Source organism: Maylandia zebra, linkage group LG20 (assembly GCF_041146795.1).
Source record: "Maylandia zebra isolate NMK-2024a linkage group LG20, Mzebra_GT3a, whole genome shotgun sequence".
NCBI lineage: Eukaryota > Metazoa > Chordata > Actinopteri > Cichliformes > Cichlidae > Maylandia > Maylandia zebra.
Genome location: NC_135186.1, coordinates 31,676,361 through 31,692,247, shown reverse-complemented (window position 1 = coordinate 31,692,247; position 15,887 = coordinate 31,676,361). Strand labels below are relative to the sequence as shown.

The following is a 15,887-nucleotide window of genomic DNA, read 5'->3' as shown; positions in this document are numbered from 1 at the left end:
CAACAAAATAAAACCAGTACCGGTACCAAAAAAAAAAGATTTATTCATAACACACGGGAAAACACCTAGGGAAACCAAGTTAATGATAAAAACGATAAAAAAAAATAATGATAAAAACCATAAATTTCACACCCGAGCCTCAACTCTCGTGGGCCAATACCAAACCACTCACGGACCCGTAGCGCAAAAAAGGTTGGGGACCGCTGGCTTATAGTGCTTAACTTCAGCGTCTTTTCCTACAGGTGGAGATGCACATAAAAAAGAAACACTTCTATTGCTAACTACAAAAAATCTATTATAAAACTATAACAACATAAATGAAAATACAGTAATTAGCCAGTAATGGATGCCTATAAGTTACTGTAACTTTACAGTAATTATAGTAAAAAAAGTTGCAGTTTCATTTACAGTAACATTAATCTTACTGTAATTTCACCTACAGTAACTTTACCTTGAATAAAGTTACATCAAGATTTCTATTCTTGCAAAATAAAATGAAATAAAAGTTACTGTAAACACTGTTTATAGTAATAAATTATATTTTATAGTAACTCACTGAGGTTATGCACCTGCCAGTAAATTATACAACTTACAGCGTTAACGTTAGGGGCGTGGCTACTTTGACTAACAGGTGGTTGAGGATGCAAACTGCTGTAACAGACAGCTGTCTGCTAGCTTCACTTCCACCAATAAAAATGATAGCTTGACCCTTGTTGTGGTATGATCTCTGTGTCATGTATTTGACAAATAACATGGTTTTTTGTGTGATAGATTATACTAACAGCTCGTCAAGAACATTCAGATTTGGTCAGTGAAATTTTAATTCTCTTATTTTTACTAGGTATGTGTCTCTGTATGGTGAAATCATTCAGTTTACCGATGCACCTTATTGGAGCAGTGCTAAGTTAACATTAGCTACCTGAAATCATATTAGAGGCTTTTGGGGCCCCAAATATGCTCACTTGTGGCTCCTGTTTGCCTGGCTTTAAAATAGCAACATGACACATAATGTTTAAACTTTAAAACAATCAAAAGGTGCTGCCACAGTAATTGCATCCATCATTTATATACAGTCTGTGCTCCCAGATTGGTGGTCTCGTCAAATTTGCAGGTATTTTGTCCAGACCGAACCAAAATACTGCTCATCAGCCTCCTGGTGGCGCTAGATGAAAAATAAAGGGATCACTAAAGTATATGTGATTTATCCTCAGGAGACCATGATTTGATTAAATATTCCTGTCAGCATTAAGTGCCTGTCTGATATTGCCACCCACTAAGCAGGATAAATACAATGTGTACAAATTTGGTTTCATCTGTTTTACAAATCTAGTCTTAATTGAATCGCTGCTTCAGAGAGTATATTTCTTAGTTTTAGTAAACAGGTGGTTGGCTCATTATACTCGTAAGGTCATCTGCTTTAATATTGCATACAGGGCTACATATAGCCCCCCCAAAAAAATCACGATTATTATTTTAGTTATAAATAACATCAGCAGACCACAGGCATTGGAAATAGAACACCGCATTTTTCAAGCCTACACGTTCAGAAAATAAACAAAAATGCTAAATGGTCCAACAGTCGCTTTTCCTGTACGTGAGCCTTTTGATTTCCCAAACCCAACTCTCTTGATGGCTTCCCTGCAACATGAAACATGACACATCATCCATTATTCTGTACATGTGCCTTGCTATCTCAGCCCGCTCCATATGGCCCCTGTTGTCTCTAGACACCCAAATCCCTTTCCTTAGGCCAGGGGCTGTTTTTGTGGGAACCATTACATTGCTCCTCTTCCTCAGAGGAATGGGGTGACGATGATGAGCGATCACAGCGAAAGCAGACTTTCAGCCTGAAATTCTGACAGGATACTCAACAATTGACCATATCTGCTTTGTTGGCCCAATTGCTAATTCATGCAAGTTGACAATCTGGAGGCAACAATTATGAGTGATGAAAGGAGTGAAAATAAGAGGAGAGAGCACTTAAGGGGGATAAAAACATGAAGTTTACTTTGCAAGAATGGAGGGAGGTAGGAAATTTGATAGTCTAGAGAGAAAACTGGAGAGAAAAGGGTTTGAATTGCTCGGCACATAGTCAGTCACAGATGAACGTATCCAAGTCTTAAACATCACCTCTTGTAAAACCAAACACTCTGAACAGATGAATGAGGAGCAATGCAAGCATAAAATGCCATTTGTGTGTTGACTTGTGCAATAAAATGGCTGCTGTGGGAATCCTTATCACACAAAAGCTAATGTGATGAGAAAAACTTGATAAGAAGCCGTGAAGACATCAGGTGTTTTATGCCAAAGAATTATGAACCAGAGCAATCCCGGGTGAATTTGCCTGAAACGTGGGTATTTTCTTGGGTCTGTGCATAACTGGAAAAATCGCAGCGTTTGTGGATTAAATAAAAGCCTGTGTTCTAATAACTTCACTGAAATCTGTTTTCTGTAACTAACCTGAGTGAAGCATTGTGTCCTTGATCTCTGTTACTCTCCTAAATTAAAGCAACATTATTTTAGGCCTTTAGACCTTCTTTCGTGACACTGCATCATTGCATCTTTAATGTAGACCATACAAAGGGTGCAGTATCATGAAAGGCCTGCAAAACACGAACACATATGTTATGGTAAAGACAAAAATTCTGGCAGGAACACTCAGAAATGACGTTTCTCGAGGGCTCCAAATCACAAAGAAACAATACAGAAGAGGAAGTAAACAGAAGGAAAATTCAACATGTATCTTTGCCTATTAAAGGAGCTTTTGACATGAAAGCCCTCGCAGCATTCTGGACACAGGGATCGAGTGTAACGGGATGGATGTCATAAGCTGTTGTCGACTTGCGTTCTCTGCCAAGCATTTGCACTAAGTTTGCCACAGTGTGAGGGAATATGAGGGTGATGCTAAGTGAAATGCTCATTTTGCGTTTGTGATTACCAAGGCCCATGGGCGATATGCACTAATGTGAGCTAATGCAATAGATTACACAGTGCTGGCCCAGGGGAACAGACAGCAAACAGATGTGGTCTACTCAAAAGGGGAGGAGGGGGGCAAAAAAAAAATCAAAGTTTAAAGTGTTCAATGTGCTGAAGATTGTCCTTTGCAATTTGTTGTTTACAGAATGAAAAGCAGCGATAGGTTTTGTCAGTCTTCTGCTTTTATAGATGTGAAACAATAGTGCGCTGATGTCTCTGCAGATGTAGAAGCTATTAACCAACTTCTCTGAAGCAGTTTTCTTTTCTTAAGGACTTGATGTTCGGGGAATATAATCTGGGTGCACTGCTGTTTGAGTCATTCAATTACAATCAATGATGTCATGGCAGATGTGTTGTGTTTGATAACTAATGTGCAACACCTGTGTGACATCATCAATTACAGGTGTATCCCCAAGCGTGACATTCTTCTCACTACAGGTTTACAGCTAAACAGAGGAGTGCATGTGTTTTTATTTATTTTTTTATGTAAACATTTAAAGTGAATACAATATCGTCTATTTTAAGAACTATTTAGTATTAGGGTTTATAGCAGTATGAAACTGACAGTATGATTTTATTAATTCTATTCTCAGTGTGGTCAAGGTGTGAAGTTTTATAAAAGGTAAATGCACTACAAAGGTCTGGACGTTTTAAGGCTGTGAAACCTGAATCTAACGAGTCTATAATCTTGACTTTGTAAATACTGCTCTCTAGTGGTCGATTGGAGTAATTGATTGAAAAGTCGAGTATAGCTTACATAATCTGCTGTCAAATGCAAAAACTAAACACAGTTTACTAATCACAAATACTCCAACAAAAAATTATTTTCTTATGTTGTAATATAACATAAGAAAACCAATACTTGTTGCCTATATTTGGAGATTCTGGAGGACTAATAGCCTGAAATGGTAATCGAGTTATTGGAATATTACAGTCCACTGATGATTTAATTAGAACAGATATTACCGAATTTATCTTTCTCTGTGTCTGTGTAATCAGGTATTAAAGATTTCATTAAAGGAAGCTAGAACCCCAGGTGCAAGTTAAAGAAAGCAGATTATTGTTATGACCGTGAACCACTGCATCTCTTGGTTTCGGTATATTGCTAAATATATGTATATATAAGCATATATATATTTTATAATATAGCTGGAGGTCCTTACCCTACATCCCCCAGATGTTATGAACATAGCTGTATAACTGGTGCCTTGAGTCCGTGAACAATGTGCTACACTGTAACCAAGTATGACTTTATTTCTTAACTTTGTGTCCTCATATGGCAACATTACATTTTGCTTCGCACCTTACTTTATATTCTGCGTTTTTATATTTTTTTTAATCAATTGCGACCATGCCATGTTATGCTGTAATATAAAACCATTGTCCTCTATGGGGACAAGTCTAATCAGGTCCAACTAATCCTAAATAGCTAGGAGAGATTAGAAAAACGGGTCTCAGGAGGTTAAGAAAGGTGATCCTAGGTTCATTATGGTTCAGCTTAAATACAACACCTATATACTTTCGTTCTTCGCCTCTCACTTTATTGTTGAAACGTGCCATCAAAAATTTCAAAACAATACTTAACAATATATAAACACACCAATAATGTGAACACCAAACAAAAAAAAAAAGAAATAATTTAAAAAAGGTTTTTCAAAATTATACCAAACACTACCCAGCATGTAAAATTGAATTAACCTGAGTCTTTAGTCTTTCTTCCCTCTTTAGCATTAAGTTAATTGGAGCAATCAACATCGCTGCTTTTGCATTTTTTGTCTCCCCTAAAACTGCACAATCACGACACCTTAAACGCTCCTTGACATCCAGTTGGCAGTGACTGCTGCCCCTTGACAAAAGAAACACTTTCAAGACTTTGCATAGCAAAAGCAAACTCCCGAACATGCGAGCGGCTAAATGTGCAGTAACCAAATAACACTGAATGACTATTTCACACAAACCCAGACAATTACACACAATCTGGTACATTTTACAGCTGACGGATGTGAGGCACCACTTAAGCACCTTTTTGCTTTTCAAGAAGGAAAATAACAATACTTGTAGATAGCGGGTTCATCAAAATTAATGTACAGCCCAAATTGTGGTATAGGTTAAAAAAAAACAGTAGCAGCAGTAGTAGTCCAGTGTCACCAAATGAGCTTGAGCTTCCTGTGGTGTTTTATAGATGTCAAACGTCATGGGTCACTTGTCCATGTACTACTACTATTACTACAACTCAAAACACCAGTCTCTGGTCGAAGTAGGTATATAGGCTCAGCTAACATGATAGCTTCAAAGGCTTTACAAAAATAAGCCTTCAGAGCACAACTTGAGGTAGAACTTGAAACACACAGCAGAGCTTGCTGCTGTGGCCTGTTTGTAAACAACTGGGCCGAAGCCATCAAGTTATCCGACAGAAACTCCCCACCATCCAGTGCAGTGCAGCAATTACACAGAGCAGCATTTTTTTTTCCCCACACAGGTTTTTCTTAGGTTTTAGCTTAACACAGTTTATGTAGAGAGATTTTGCCATCCCACACACACACAACTTTTACAGCTAAGACAGACTCTGGAATATTAGTGTGGGTCATGTACAGATTTATCAACAGTCTCAAAAAGAAATATTACAGTGCACACCAGTGGACTATATACAAGAAAACCCCAAAGGTTATCTGCATCTTTGCATTCAAAAAAGAACTTCTGCTGAAACTGTAGCCCTGAAACGTCCATATAACACAAATGTTTTTCTGTTGAAAAAGAAACATTAAATTAAGAGAGGATAAGCACACTGTGAGCATAAACTACCTCTCTTTCTAAATATGTACATTAAACAACGTTTCTAGAAATTGTCCAAAATAAGGCAGCAGCACTGTTTACATCGAGAAGGACAAAAAAATGATTTGATTCAACTATATGAAGTTCAATGTCATTTTCAAAAATTCTCGTCAGGTTTATTTTAAATGAAAGTTTTCAACCTTTTCTTTGTTTCTTTTTATTTTAGGCGCTTTTGTCAGTGGCCCCACAGCGTTGACTGGGGAATGGGCCTGAAACATCTCTTCTTTGCAGGCTGGGTAGACTGGGCAGATGTTGGAACAGCACACTTCTGCCCCCTGAGAAAACAAACAAACAAAAAAACTTTAACTCTTCAAAGTATCAGAATATGCAGATACAAAATAGCCAAATATCCAAAGAAATTTATATGTCACTCTACTGAAACTGCAAGTCTAATGCTTACCTGCTCCTGGGTTGACTAGTCCTACATGACTGGGGTTTGCTGGGTTGGTGTGATAGAAAGATGCCAGGTCATGGGGTGGATAGGAGCGGAGAAGGTTCATCATGCTCCACTCAGACTCCAAACTGCCTCCAATAGTCGTAGGTGCATTCTTTGCCGGACCCAAAACAGAAACCTCAGAAGCTGTGGGTGGACATGACCCTTGCTGTGTGGGTTTCACAGTTCTTTTAGTAAACATCCTGTTAGATCCATCTGCTGGTGGCCCTCTAAAAGCAGCCTTCTCGCCAGCCTCAGCATCCCTGTTTGTAGGCACAGAAAACTTTAATCGCTTGCTGGATGGCTCGCCAAAGTCCATCTGGGGGAGGCTTCCAAATCGGCTGGATAGGCAGAGCCTGGCGGCATCTGTGTGCCAAAGGACACCGCTTCGTACTGGGTAGCTCCGATCGCCGATGCCCACTCTGTCCATGATATATTTGTTGGTTGTGCTGTTTTTTCTCATTAGCTCTGTATACCTGGAGGATTCCTGACTGGGATGTGAGTCGGTGCTCTGCCTGTAACGCTGGGTCTCCTGGACATCTTTTATGGGTGCATGGACAGGGGATGGCTTAGGAACGTGCGGTAGGTTAACAGGTGTTTTTTCTTGAGGTTTTGCAGGTTGGGGAGGTGGAGATTTGGTTCGGCGAGGGAAGATCCTCTCAGTGATCAGAACTGAGGAAACATCTTTCCCATTGAGGGCAGGCGGGCAACCCGTATGACGACTTTCACTTAAATTGCCTCCAAACCCATTCTTTTTGGTGCTGTTTGACTTGTCTTTGTGAGAGAGCTTTTTATGCATAATCAGAACTTCTGGGTAGATGGTTTTATAAGCACAAAATGGGCAGGCAATTGGAACAATACCATTTCTTGGTTCAACACTGACAGGTGTAGAGACAGAGACTTTTATGGACAGATTTAATGGGGCCTCACAGTTCTCTTCTTGAACCTCCTCCCTTTTTTTCTTCAGGTTAACAGGCACAGAGCAATTGGCGAGCGCATCATCTTCCGGAGAGCAGGCAGGCACAGCATTTACTTGGACAAGTGGCTTGCCAAGCTTGCCATCGACACTATCCAGTCCGCTTTCTAGTGTTTCATCGATGCACGGCCTGGCTGGAGGGACACAGGATTTCTTTGGCACAGAATTTTCAGCATTGTTTTCATTTTTTCCATCACTGGGTGAGGGCACTAAAGGCACAGGTCTGCTGGGGATCTCGACGTAGGGCTTATCCTTGTGGCGTCGATCCAGGTGATATTTCAGCGAAGTTTTCTGGGCCGCAGCGTACTCGCAGTAAGCACACTTAAATGGTTTCTCACCTGGAACAAATAGTTTTGCATAAACATAACATAAGTCAGAGTTTAAGGTCAGTTTATTTTTAGGATAATTTATAATCATTTGTCGTGAATTTACCTGTGTGAGTCCTCAAATGAACGGTGAGGTAGTAGCTGGATCTGAAGGTTTTGCCACAGTAACTGCAGTCTTTTGATCTGCCATTGGATCGGTCAAATCCATCTTCACCTTTGAAAACAAACAAAAATCTAAATATTAACACAACACACAAAGGACAGAACAATGGCCACAAAAGGCATGTGTTATTATCCGTCCCCTCAGCAGAGGGAGCCCTTGGTAACAAACAATTACTACACCACAGATAAGATAATCTGAGTGTATACAGAAAAACAGACTTACCTGAACCCAAGTTTTCCTCTATGCCCTCCTCAGACCCTTCCTCTGTATTTTCCAGTGAGCCTGCTCTTGAAAGCTTGCCATCAACAGAAGAGGTTGGACTTTCTTCACCTCCTCTCTCACGCTTGTGGACCCTGGAGTGGAGCACCAGCTGGTGGTAGGTCCTGAAATTTCTTTGACATTCCTCACAAGTCGTTGGCCTTTGTTTGTCCTTATCTTTCTGAACTGGAGACCTTCGCTGTGGGTCTGGGCTTTTAACAGGGGCCTGTTGCTGAGACCGGAGCTCTCTCCCAACTTCTTTCACGGCCTTGTCTCCTTGGCCCTCAGTCCAAATATTATTCAACTCATCCTTGTCAGAGCCAGATTCGTCATTGTCCGTGCTGTTTTCCTGGCCAACATCTTTTGTATTATTAGGCCCAACTGCGATCTTGCCTTTCGTAGCAAGCTGCCAGGCCTGATATGTGTTGACAGGATCTAGCTGGGGAATCCATTTTGATGATCTCACAGGTTCCACATCCTTTCCTGCGGGGCGAGGCTGAAGGTTTAGGAACTGAAGAAATGAATCCTGGTTGGCAGTGGGTTCATTAGTATCACCCATCTTATCCTTGCTTTTATCTTTTCCAGGCTGTGCCTCTCGATTATGCATTTTACTGTGTTCAACCAAACTATCATGGTCAGGGAAGAAAAACCCACAAACCATGCACATTTTGTATGCGGTGCCTACAGGCTCTGATGGAGGCTCTTGGATGATACCATTAATTGTGATTGGGCTCTCTGGGTCTTGCTGGGTCTTGTTCTTTGCTCCTGCTTTTACATGCATCTTCATGTGGTTCTTGAGGAACCAGTGCTCTCTAAACCGACGCCCACAAAAATTGCAACAATAAGTAAAGTAGTCCTTGTGCTTTCTCATGTGGGCCTCAAGCTCGCTGCCATCTTGGGATAAGTGACCACACAGGATACAGCTGTGAACCTCGTCTTTTTCGGCAGGAAGGCTGCTTTGTTTGGCCCGGGGTCTCTCTCCTGGGATCCTGAATTCTGCTTCAACCCGAAGCACAGTTGGCTCGGAGAATGTGGTGGGGTGCTGTGTTAACACGTGGGGGCCAAGCTCATCCTGATGAGCGAAAGTCTCCTCGCAGAACATACAGTACAGCGGTGCACTTTCTTCATTTTGCAACTCAGTCTTTTCTGGGTAAGTAGTGTGTGGCGTCATGCTAGAGCCCAACCCTGGGATGCTTGCATCTTTACTAATAAGAAAATCTTGGGCGAGTCCATCTGGGCTATTTACAAACGGCAGCAATGAATGAGTCGGCATTTTCTCCTAATGTTTTACAAGCGGTCCAGATTATTAGGAGCCTGGAAAGAATGGGAAAAGTGTTTTTTTTAGGCTTTGCTCAAAAATCAAAACAGGATCAGGTAACTGAAACACCTAAGTTATCATAAAATCTGTTTGAAAAAACACCAGAGAATTGCCTTTCCTTACACTGAAACAGGAAATGTATCTTTTTTAGCAATCAACTACACAGACAAGTCATTTCCTCTATGTGCAGGCCAATGACAAAACAGTCTTTTTTTGTGCTCGCAAACATTATTTAAATTAATTTAGAATTTATGCCTCTGTGTCTAAGCTTAATATGACTAACATTAACTTAGAATATATACTTCTAGAAAGTAAGATGATTAAGTAAGGTCATTGTTTTTTTTTCCATTTTTTCCCCTAAATATAACAAACCTTTGCTTCTCTTTTGTTTCTAACTAAACACGACAACTACTTTAACTAATCATACTAAACATGTAGTGTTAAAATACAATCTACAGACATAGATTAACTTATAGTCAACAACATAAAAAGCAACATCTAAGAATTTCAAGTTGTTAAACTATTTTTGAAAACTCTAAAACCTTTACTCACAAATCCCAGCATATCCTTTTCTCCAGGCATCAGTGACAAAAGACACTGTGGTTTTTCTCTGTGTAGTGGTTTCAGCTTGTATACTGAACTGCTTATATTGGGGAAGGCTCGAACTGCTTAGCGCTTTGATTGGTGGAGAAGTGGAGTAACTGGTTCAGCAAGGACAAAATGCTCAAGGCCCATGCAAAATGCTAATCAAGGCTGTGGCACCAGCAATACCTATAGCTGTCTACTGTAGCATCAAAGACCCTCCCCCTTTTCACACATTTTTAACTGTTACCTTTAAATCAAGTTTTCAGTATATGGCTACAAAACAAAAAACCCACAAATGAGTGGATAAAGGGGAAGTCCCAACTGTAGGTTTCAAGTCATTCAAACCAATGATAAATGGTTTTATTTTCAGTTTTATATAATACATGCACACACATATATATAGTTTTTATACATCAACGCTATTCATAACCAATTTATCTGGAATTAGTTTGCTGTGTGGTACTTTTGCTTTAGACCAGGTGAGCACAGGAAACTCTTAATGATCCTGTGTGGTTTTCTGAAGTACACACATGCTTCGGGAGGCAAGCGTTAACGTTAGCCACCTTCTTATTCAAGAAAGCAAAGCTCCGGTTTGAACGTAATTTTACCTCGGAGGCGATGCTCGAAGTTAACAGTTGAGAACTTCCAGCTAACGTCAATAAAAGTCGGTGCATTTAACAGACTGGCTATTACGTTTCTATATGTGCATCATAAGCCGAGCACGAGGGCTTCGTTACTCATTTTGGAAACACTCAGATCAATTATCAGCCCTGTCCGCGTCTGTGACTGAGGAAGACTGAATTTTAAATCAATACATCCAGACACAAACCCGTCTCGAGTGGCGACGACGTTATTTCATGACAACACTGTGGTACAAAAAGAACATTATCGACCTGACTTTTTTTTTAATGTGTGTGTCTACTTACGCTGTCCCCTACGGTTTGTTTTCCAACGCCACTTTCAAAAGTTCACCCAGATTGAGAGAGTGGCATAAACAAAACGCTAACTAGTTTTACTCCCATAGCCTCGGTCATTCTTAACGACAGCAACGTTAGCAAACAACACTTTCTGTTGCCTCGACTTCGAGCAAACTGTAGAAACTCACCAAACAATACCTACCAACTCAGAATTTCCGGATTAATATTGATACTGATACTACGAGCGACTGAATTCAGGGAATTCGGGTGTTTGCTCGAGTTTGCTTCTTCATTTCACACAACGCGTTGCCGCTGGTGGACAGCTCACCTATTCAATTGTTTGAATTTGAATCATATTTGTTCGACTTGGCGAGTCCTCCCTGCTGCAGCTGTTGAAATCCGGGGCGCGCGCTCTCAACTTTTTCTCAAGGGGAAGATGGGGCGCGTGCACGGCAGCCCCCCCCCAAAAAAAGGGCAATCACGTGGTCACGTATAACAGAGAGGGATTAGTGCAGATAATCATCTTATCTCATACACGCCAATAAAGCATGGGGGCATATTTTATTTGACTGTTCTAGCCCACAATGAGCTTCTTACACGTTATCACATGTGAGGTTTTTATTTTTTATTTTTATTCCCAATGTTTTCACTATTAGATGTGTAAGCTGCTTCATTTGTGCTTCAAACGGCCAATATTAGAGTCGTATTCGCTTACAGTGAAGTCTGTTGTCACGCTTTGCTTTTCGAGCGGTTCAATCATCTCTCTAACGATGCTTTAAACTTCCACGGAGTAAGAGTGAGTGCGCTGAATAGACGCCATATAACACTCTTTGATGTGTACGCTGCATTTTAAGAAGTTACCTAAAAGTGCAGCCAGTCAGCACGTCATGCACCAGCTACCATGTGGAGCTGGGGGAGGGGTGCCTCAAACTTTTCACAGTTACATGAGGCTTTTTTTTTTCTTTTTGCAGAAGCAGGTTGGTTGAGTCATGAGAAATTTCAAGTTCTTCCTATATGGTGACACAAAAACGTACCAAGGCGCACAGCCCACTTTTATATCCCATATGAGTTGTTGCCACCCAAAACATACCTCTGACAAAGCCATGAGATGGTGCGTGTAAACACATTTGATCTTACAGAAAAATGGAAGGAAAAACCTTAACTTACATACTTACATACTATATTGCTGTTAATAATAATAGAGAATCAGCACACATTTACTGTTGGATTGTGTAATCACCTAAGATTAATAGACTGGTGCTTGTGAGATAAAGACCTTCACCTACAGTAGCCTCCACACCCTCCTATGTAAAATCAACCCCTCCTCCACTCTTAAAAGCAGAGACACTGATGGGTACTTAATCAGTCAATGAAGATATTCAACTGACTTCAGTCAGTTGAATATCCCCCCCCCCCAGAATGGCAGCTATGTCTGGAAGAAAACAAAACTTTATCAGTAACCACTCCCAGTTGAAAAACAGTGAACAAAGACTGGAGTGCTCGATTTGCTTAAGCTATGGCTCTTACATGAGCCAAGGATTGGCTGTAAGCAGCCTGCTCTTTTGCCTATATTTCAAGCTGTTGTCAAGCATTTGCTGTCACCAAACAGGTTGAACCAATATTGTTCTCATAATGAAATAAACATGTGGTTTTCCAGCCTAGCAAACATGCTTAATAAAAATATTTGGTTTGAACAGTGGATTTGATAATTGCACTCATTCCAAGGATACCAATGAACGTTTTTTATTTCTATTTTGTCTTAATAAATAACTCAGCTCACTGATTTAAAAAACACATATTTTTTTCTTTAGTAAGACTCATTTACATAGGCAGCTTACCCTAAACTAAAAACACTTTCTCCCCTCGCAGTGCTACGATTCAGTTATAGGTACTCGTGCCTTCCCCCGAGATCCTGTTGCAAACAAGGCTAGTATGTTAATCAAAGGCACCACATGTGACACATCGAGGCCTCCCGGTCATTTCCTATTGTTCAGCAACCACAAAGCCTCTGTGAAAAGCTATCAGTCTGAAGCAGCAGTATCATTCCTCAGGATGATGAAATTGCCAAAAGATGCTGTAGCCCATCACGAGAAATGCCTTTTATCTTAAGGCAGTGGTTGTTTGTGTCTAATCCTACAAATATATCTTTAGCTGGCTGCAACTTTTATCATTGATTTACTATGATAATTTAAATAGCATTCATCATCTGTAGTGGCAATGACAGCAACAAGTGGCCGAGCATTGTTTACTTTTAACTGATTTAATTAACTCTGTGCTATTGTTTGACATTATGCTAATAGATTTTTTTGAAGTCATTATCTCAGATAGTTTCTTTATTAAAACATTTAGCTAAAAGCAGTTAAATCTAATTAAAGAAGGGGTATCTGTAAGAAAAAAGCTCAGTACTTTAGAGAATTATAATGTATTCTGCGGGCAGACATCCTAACAGGAATTGGATCAGCGACTCGGGGAAGGCTGTGATGGCTTGTTTTTTGTCTTGACGTGTCAGGAGCAGCTGACCGCATTGTTCTCCTTCAGATTCACAGCCTGAGTTCTTTCATAATCCTGGTGTCGCTTCTGAAAGACACTGATAATACGTAAGCTTCTTTATCACTCCGAACGTTTATTCAGTTCTACCAGCTGTTGTGTTCTGTTGATCATAGAAGTATCAGTGGCCAAACAGAAATTCTCACAGTTCATACTGAAAACAGTACCCGTCTTTTCTGTGTAGAAACTGTAGAAACTGGGTGAAGGAAGTGTCTCTTTGTCCTGCTGCTAGTGCCCCGCTGTCTGCGTGACCTCTTTTGACGACTTTTTTTTTCCTGACCTTTCTTTGTTTCACTATGACCTCTCAGTGAAGTGCATAAATGACAGTTACACATATAAAAGACACAAAGGATATACATTATTTGTTGATTAACTGTGCAGGAAAAATATATACAAATGATAAAAAAAAGCAAAGAATTTTATCTTTTTAAATTATGGTAGTAGTGACGTATGTATTTGCAAACGTAACACTCTCTTGTTATTAGTTATAATGATGGCAGTCTCTTGTCATTCAGACTGCAATGCTTGATCTCTTCTATAAAATTATACGTTATGAGCACCACACCTAAAACTGAAACTGATTTGTTCTGTTTACAAAACTAAGCAAAACCAGCTTAGCAGCCTGGACATACAACAGCTGTGGTATTTGCGCACATTCCCAAGATTCTAGCAAGTTAAGCACACATAATAACATGTAACATGCATCTTTTATTATCTCTACTCTCAAAATGATCCCAAAGCTGTAACAATGTGCTCAGATTCTACCAACTTAGAACAAAGTTTGATGTATCCAAGTGTAAAAACAGAAGCTAAAGTGTTTTTGTCTAAATGTATGCCTGTATACTTGTTCTTAAGATGAACACTTATCTATCAGTTGAAGGCAGATCATGATTACGTCACTCATTTGCATCCCTACAGCAGTATAATCTAATTTTCCGCTCAAAAGACTAAAACAAACAAACAAAAAATGTAAAGACACAGTTGGTAGCATCCGCGTTACAAAACTTCCCTAACAGACACGCACATGCATGTGTTGTCCCCGTAAGCACTGCAGGGGGAACACATTGAGATATTTAGCTTGCTTTTTCCTTATAGGTAAAAAAAAAAAAAAATTCCATCAGTTTGTGAAGGGATCAGAACCGGTTATGACGGTTTTCTTTTTTCTTTTCATTAGTACCCAGAATAGTTTTAACCTCTCATATTCCATATTACTAGCAAGCACTGCCATGATGCACATTAGTGCTGACAGGAGGTCTCCTATCAGGCCTCTCCTCCCACTATTCCCCTGTTTCACCCCCTCTGAGCTCAGTGCATTCACACAGTCACATGCATTGTCCTAGGATGAACTGCAGCAACATGGTGGCTGAGAAAATCTGCTGCACTGTGTACAGTCCATGCATTGTTAAATCCATATGGGAACTATCTCTTTATTAATAAGCCTTTTTAGGTCATTATCGTATGTGATTGTGCAAAAAAAAAAAGAAAAAAAGGGAGCGACAAGTCCTTGTGACGCACAATCACTTTCCCAACTGTATGGAAAAAGAGTTCCCTTAACTCTCACTCCTGGAACGCTGCGTGTAGGGGCATGCAGCTGTTATCATCGTCTTCACTGTTATTTGACAAGTCACTAAATACAGAAAAGGCTGAGCAGATTTCTAAATAACTGCACACGGAAGTTTAAAACATCTGGAACTGTTAGCAAGGCCACAAAGTTGCTCGTGATTTCCAGTTAAAGTGTTGTGTAAGGGCATCTTTTTAGTCACTCTTCCAATTAGTTTTAGTAATCTAAGCGAGATGTGTGAGTAGTTTTGCTTTCTCCTTCACTTCCGTCTCATTAAAACTCAGTCAGAATTCCTCACTCCCAGATTCATCAACACTATACTCTGTTTGCTAATGAAAATGAGCTCTTCACACATAAACAAAACTGCTGGCAAAGTCGTCACAGTGTATCTTAATTGAGACATTCCTCCAGGGAAAGGAGAGACAATGGAGCACATGTCTTAAGCTGTGCAAGCAGCAGTACCTCACTTTTTCTCCCTCAGTGCCGTGGCAATTACTTTGATGCACAATTTAAAATGATCACACCTATTATAGACAGTAATACAAGAATAGTGTGCCTCATTGATAACAAAGGAGCAGTGTGAGTTATGCCTTCGGGGGCTGCGACTCATCACTTAATGGTGGGTGAATAGTGGTTCTCAGACACTTCTATCTAAAACACATCCTTCCAGAGACTGCACACTACGCCATCAATCATAGAAATTACATCATAAAAGGAGAAGATGATTTGAGGTCTTCCTTTACCTGAAATATCAAATTCCTTAGATCTTATTTTACATTTTTTATCTCCAAGGTACGCCTCACAGACACTAAAATTCAGCAGTAATGTCCAACAGCCATCTGTCTGTCTAAAATAAAAAATATGACCTCTACTCTGGTTAATTTGCTTTTTCTCCAGTCAACAAACATTTATTTGTTGGCATTACAAATATATACAAGTGTGTGACAAATTAAAGGAAAAACAAACAAAAAAGGAAAACCATTTCCAAAACACAC

At 40.0% G+C, this 15,887-nt stretch overlaps 1 protein-coding gene across 5 annotated transcripts; it reads right to left on the bottom strand.

Annotated features, from left to right (window-relative positions):
- Positions 1 to 4,495: 4,495 nt before the first annotated feature.
- On the bottom strand, positions 4,496 to 11,234 carry znf217 (zinc finger protein 217). Of its 5 annotated transcripts, none has more exons than XM_004560325.3 (5): positions 11,113 to 11,234; positions 7,929 to 9,278; positions 7,650 to 7,757; positions 6,209 to 7,555; positions 4,496 to 6,083 (listed from the first exon to the last, which is right to left on the bottom strand). In XM_004560325.3, the coding sequence occupies exons 2-5, from the start codon at positions 9,235 to 9,237 to the stop codon at positions 5,971 to 5,973; spliced, it is 2,877 nt and encodes a 958-aa protein (XP_004560382.1). In that variant the 5' UTR covers positions 9,238 to 9,278; positions 11,113 to 11,234; the 3' UTR covers positions 4,496 to 5,970. The 5 variants fall into 5 exon arrangements, with proteins under 5 accessions (XP_004560382.1, XP_012777064.1, XP_004560380.1 ...); XM_012921610.4 differs by having other exon boundaries at positions 10,973 to 11,209; XM_004560323.4 differs by having other exon boundaries at positions 10,987 to 11,209.
- Between the last annotated feature and the right edge of the window lie 4,653 nt (positions 11,235 to 15,887).

Bases quoted from the DNA above. Each gene is read 5' to 3' on its own strand.
- znf217 (XM_004560325.3), bottom strand. From the start codon at position 9,237: ATGCCGACTCATTCATTGCTGCCGTTTGTAAATAGCCCAGATGGACTC. The intron at 7,556-7,649 runs GTAAATTCACGA...TATTTGTTCCAG, and splicing joins TCATTTGAGGACTCACACAG to GTGAGAAACCATTTAAGTGT. The intron at 6,084-6,208 runs GTAAGCATTAGA...TTGTTTTCTCAG, and splicing joins ACTAGTCAACCCAGGAGCAG to GGGGCAGAAGTGTGCTGTTC.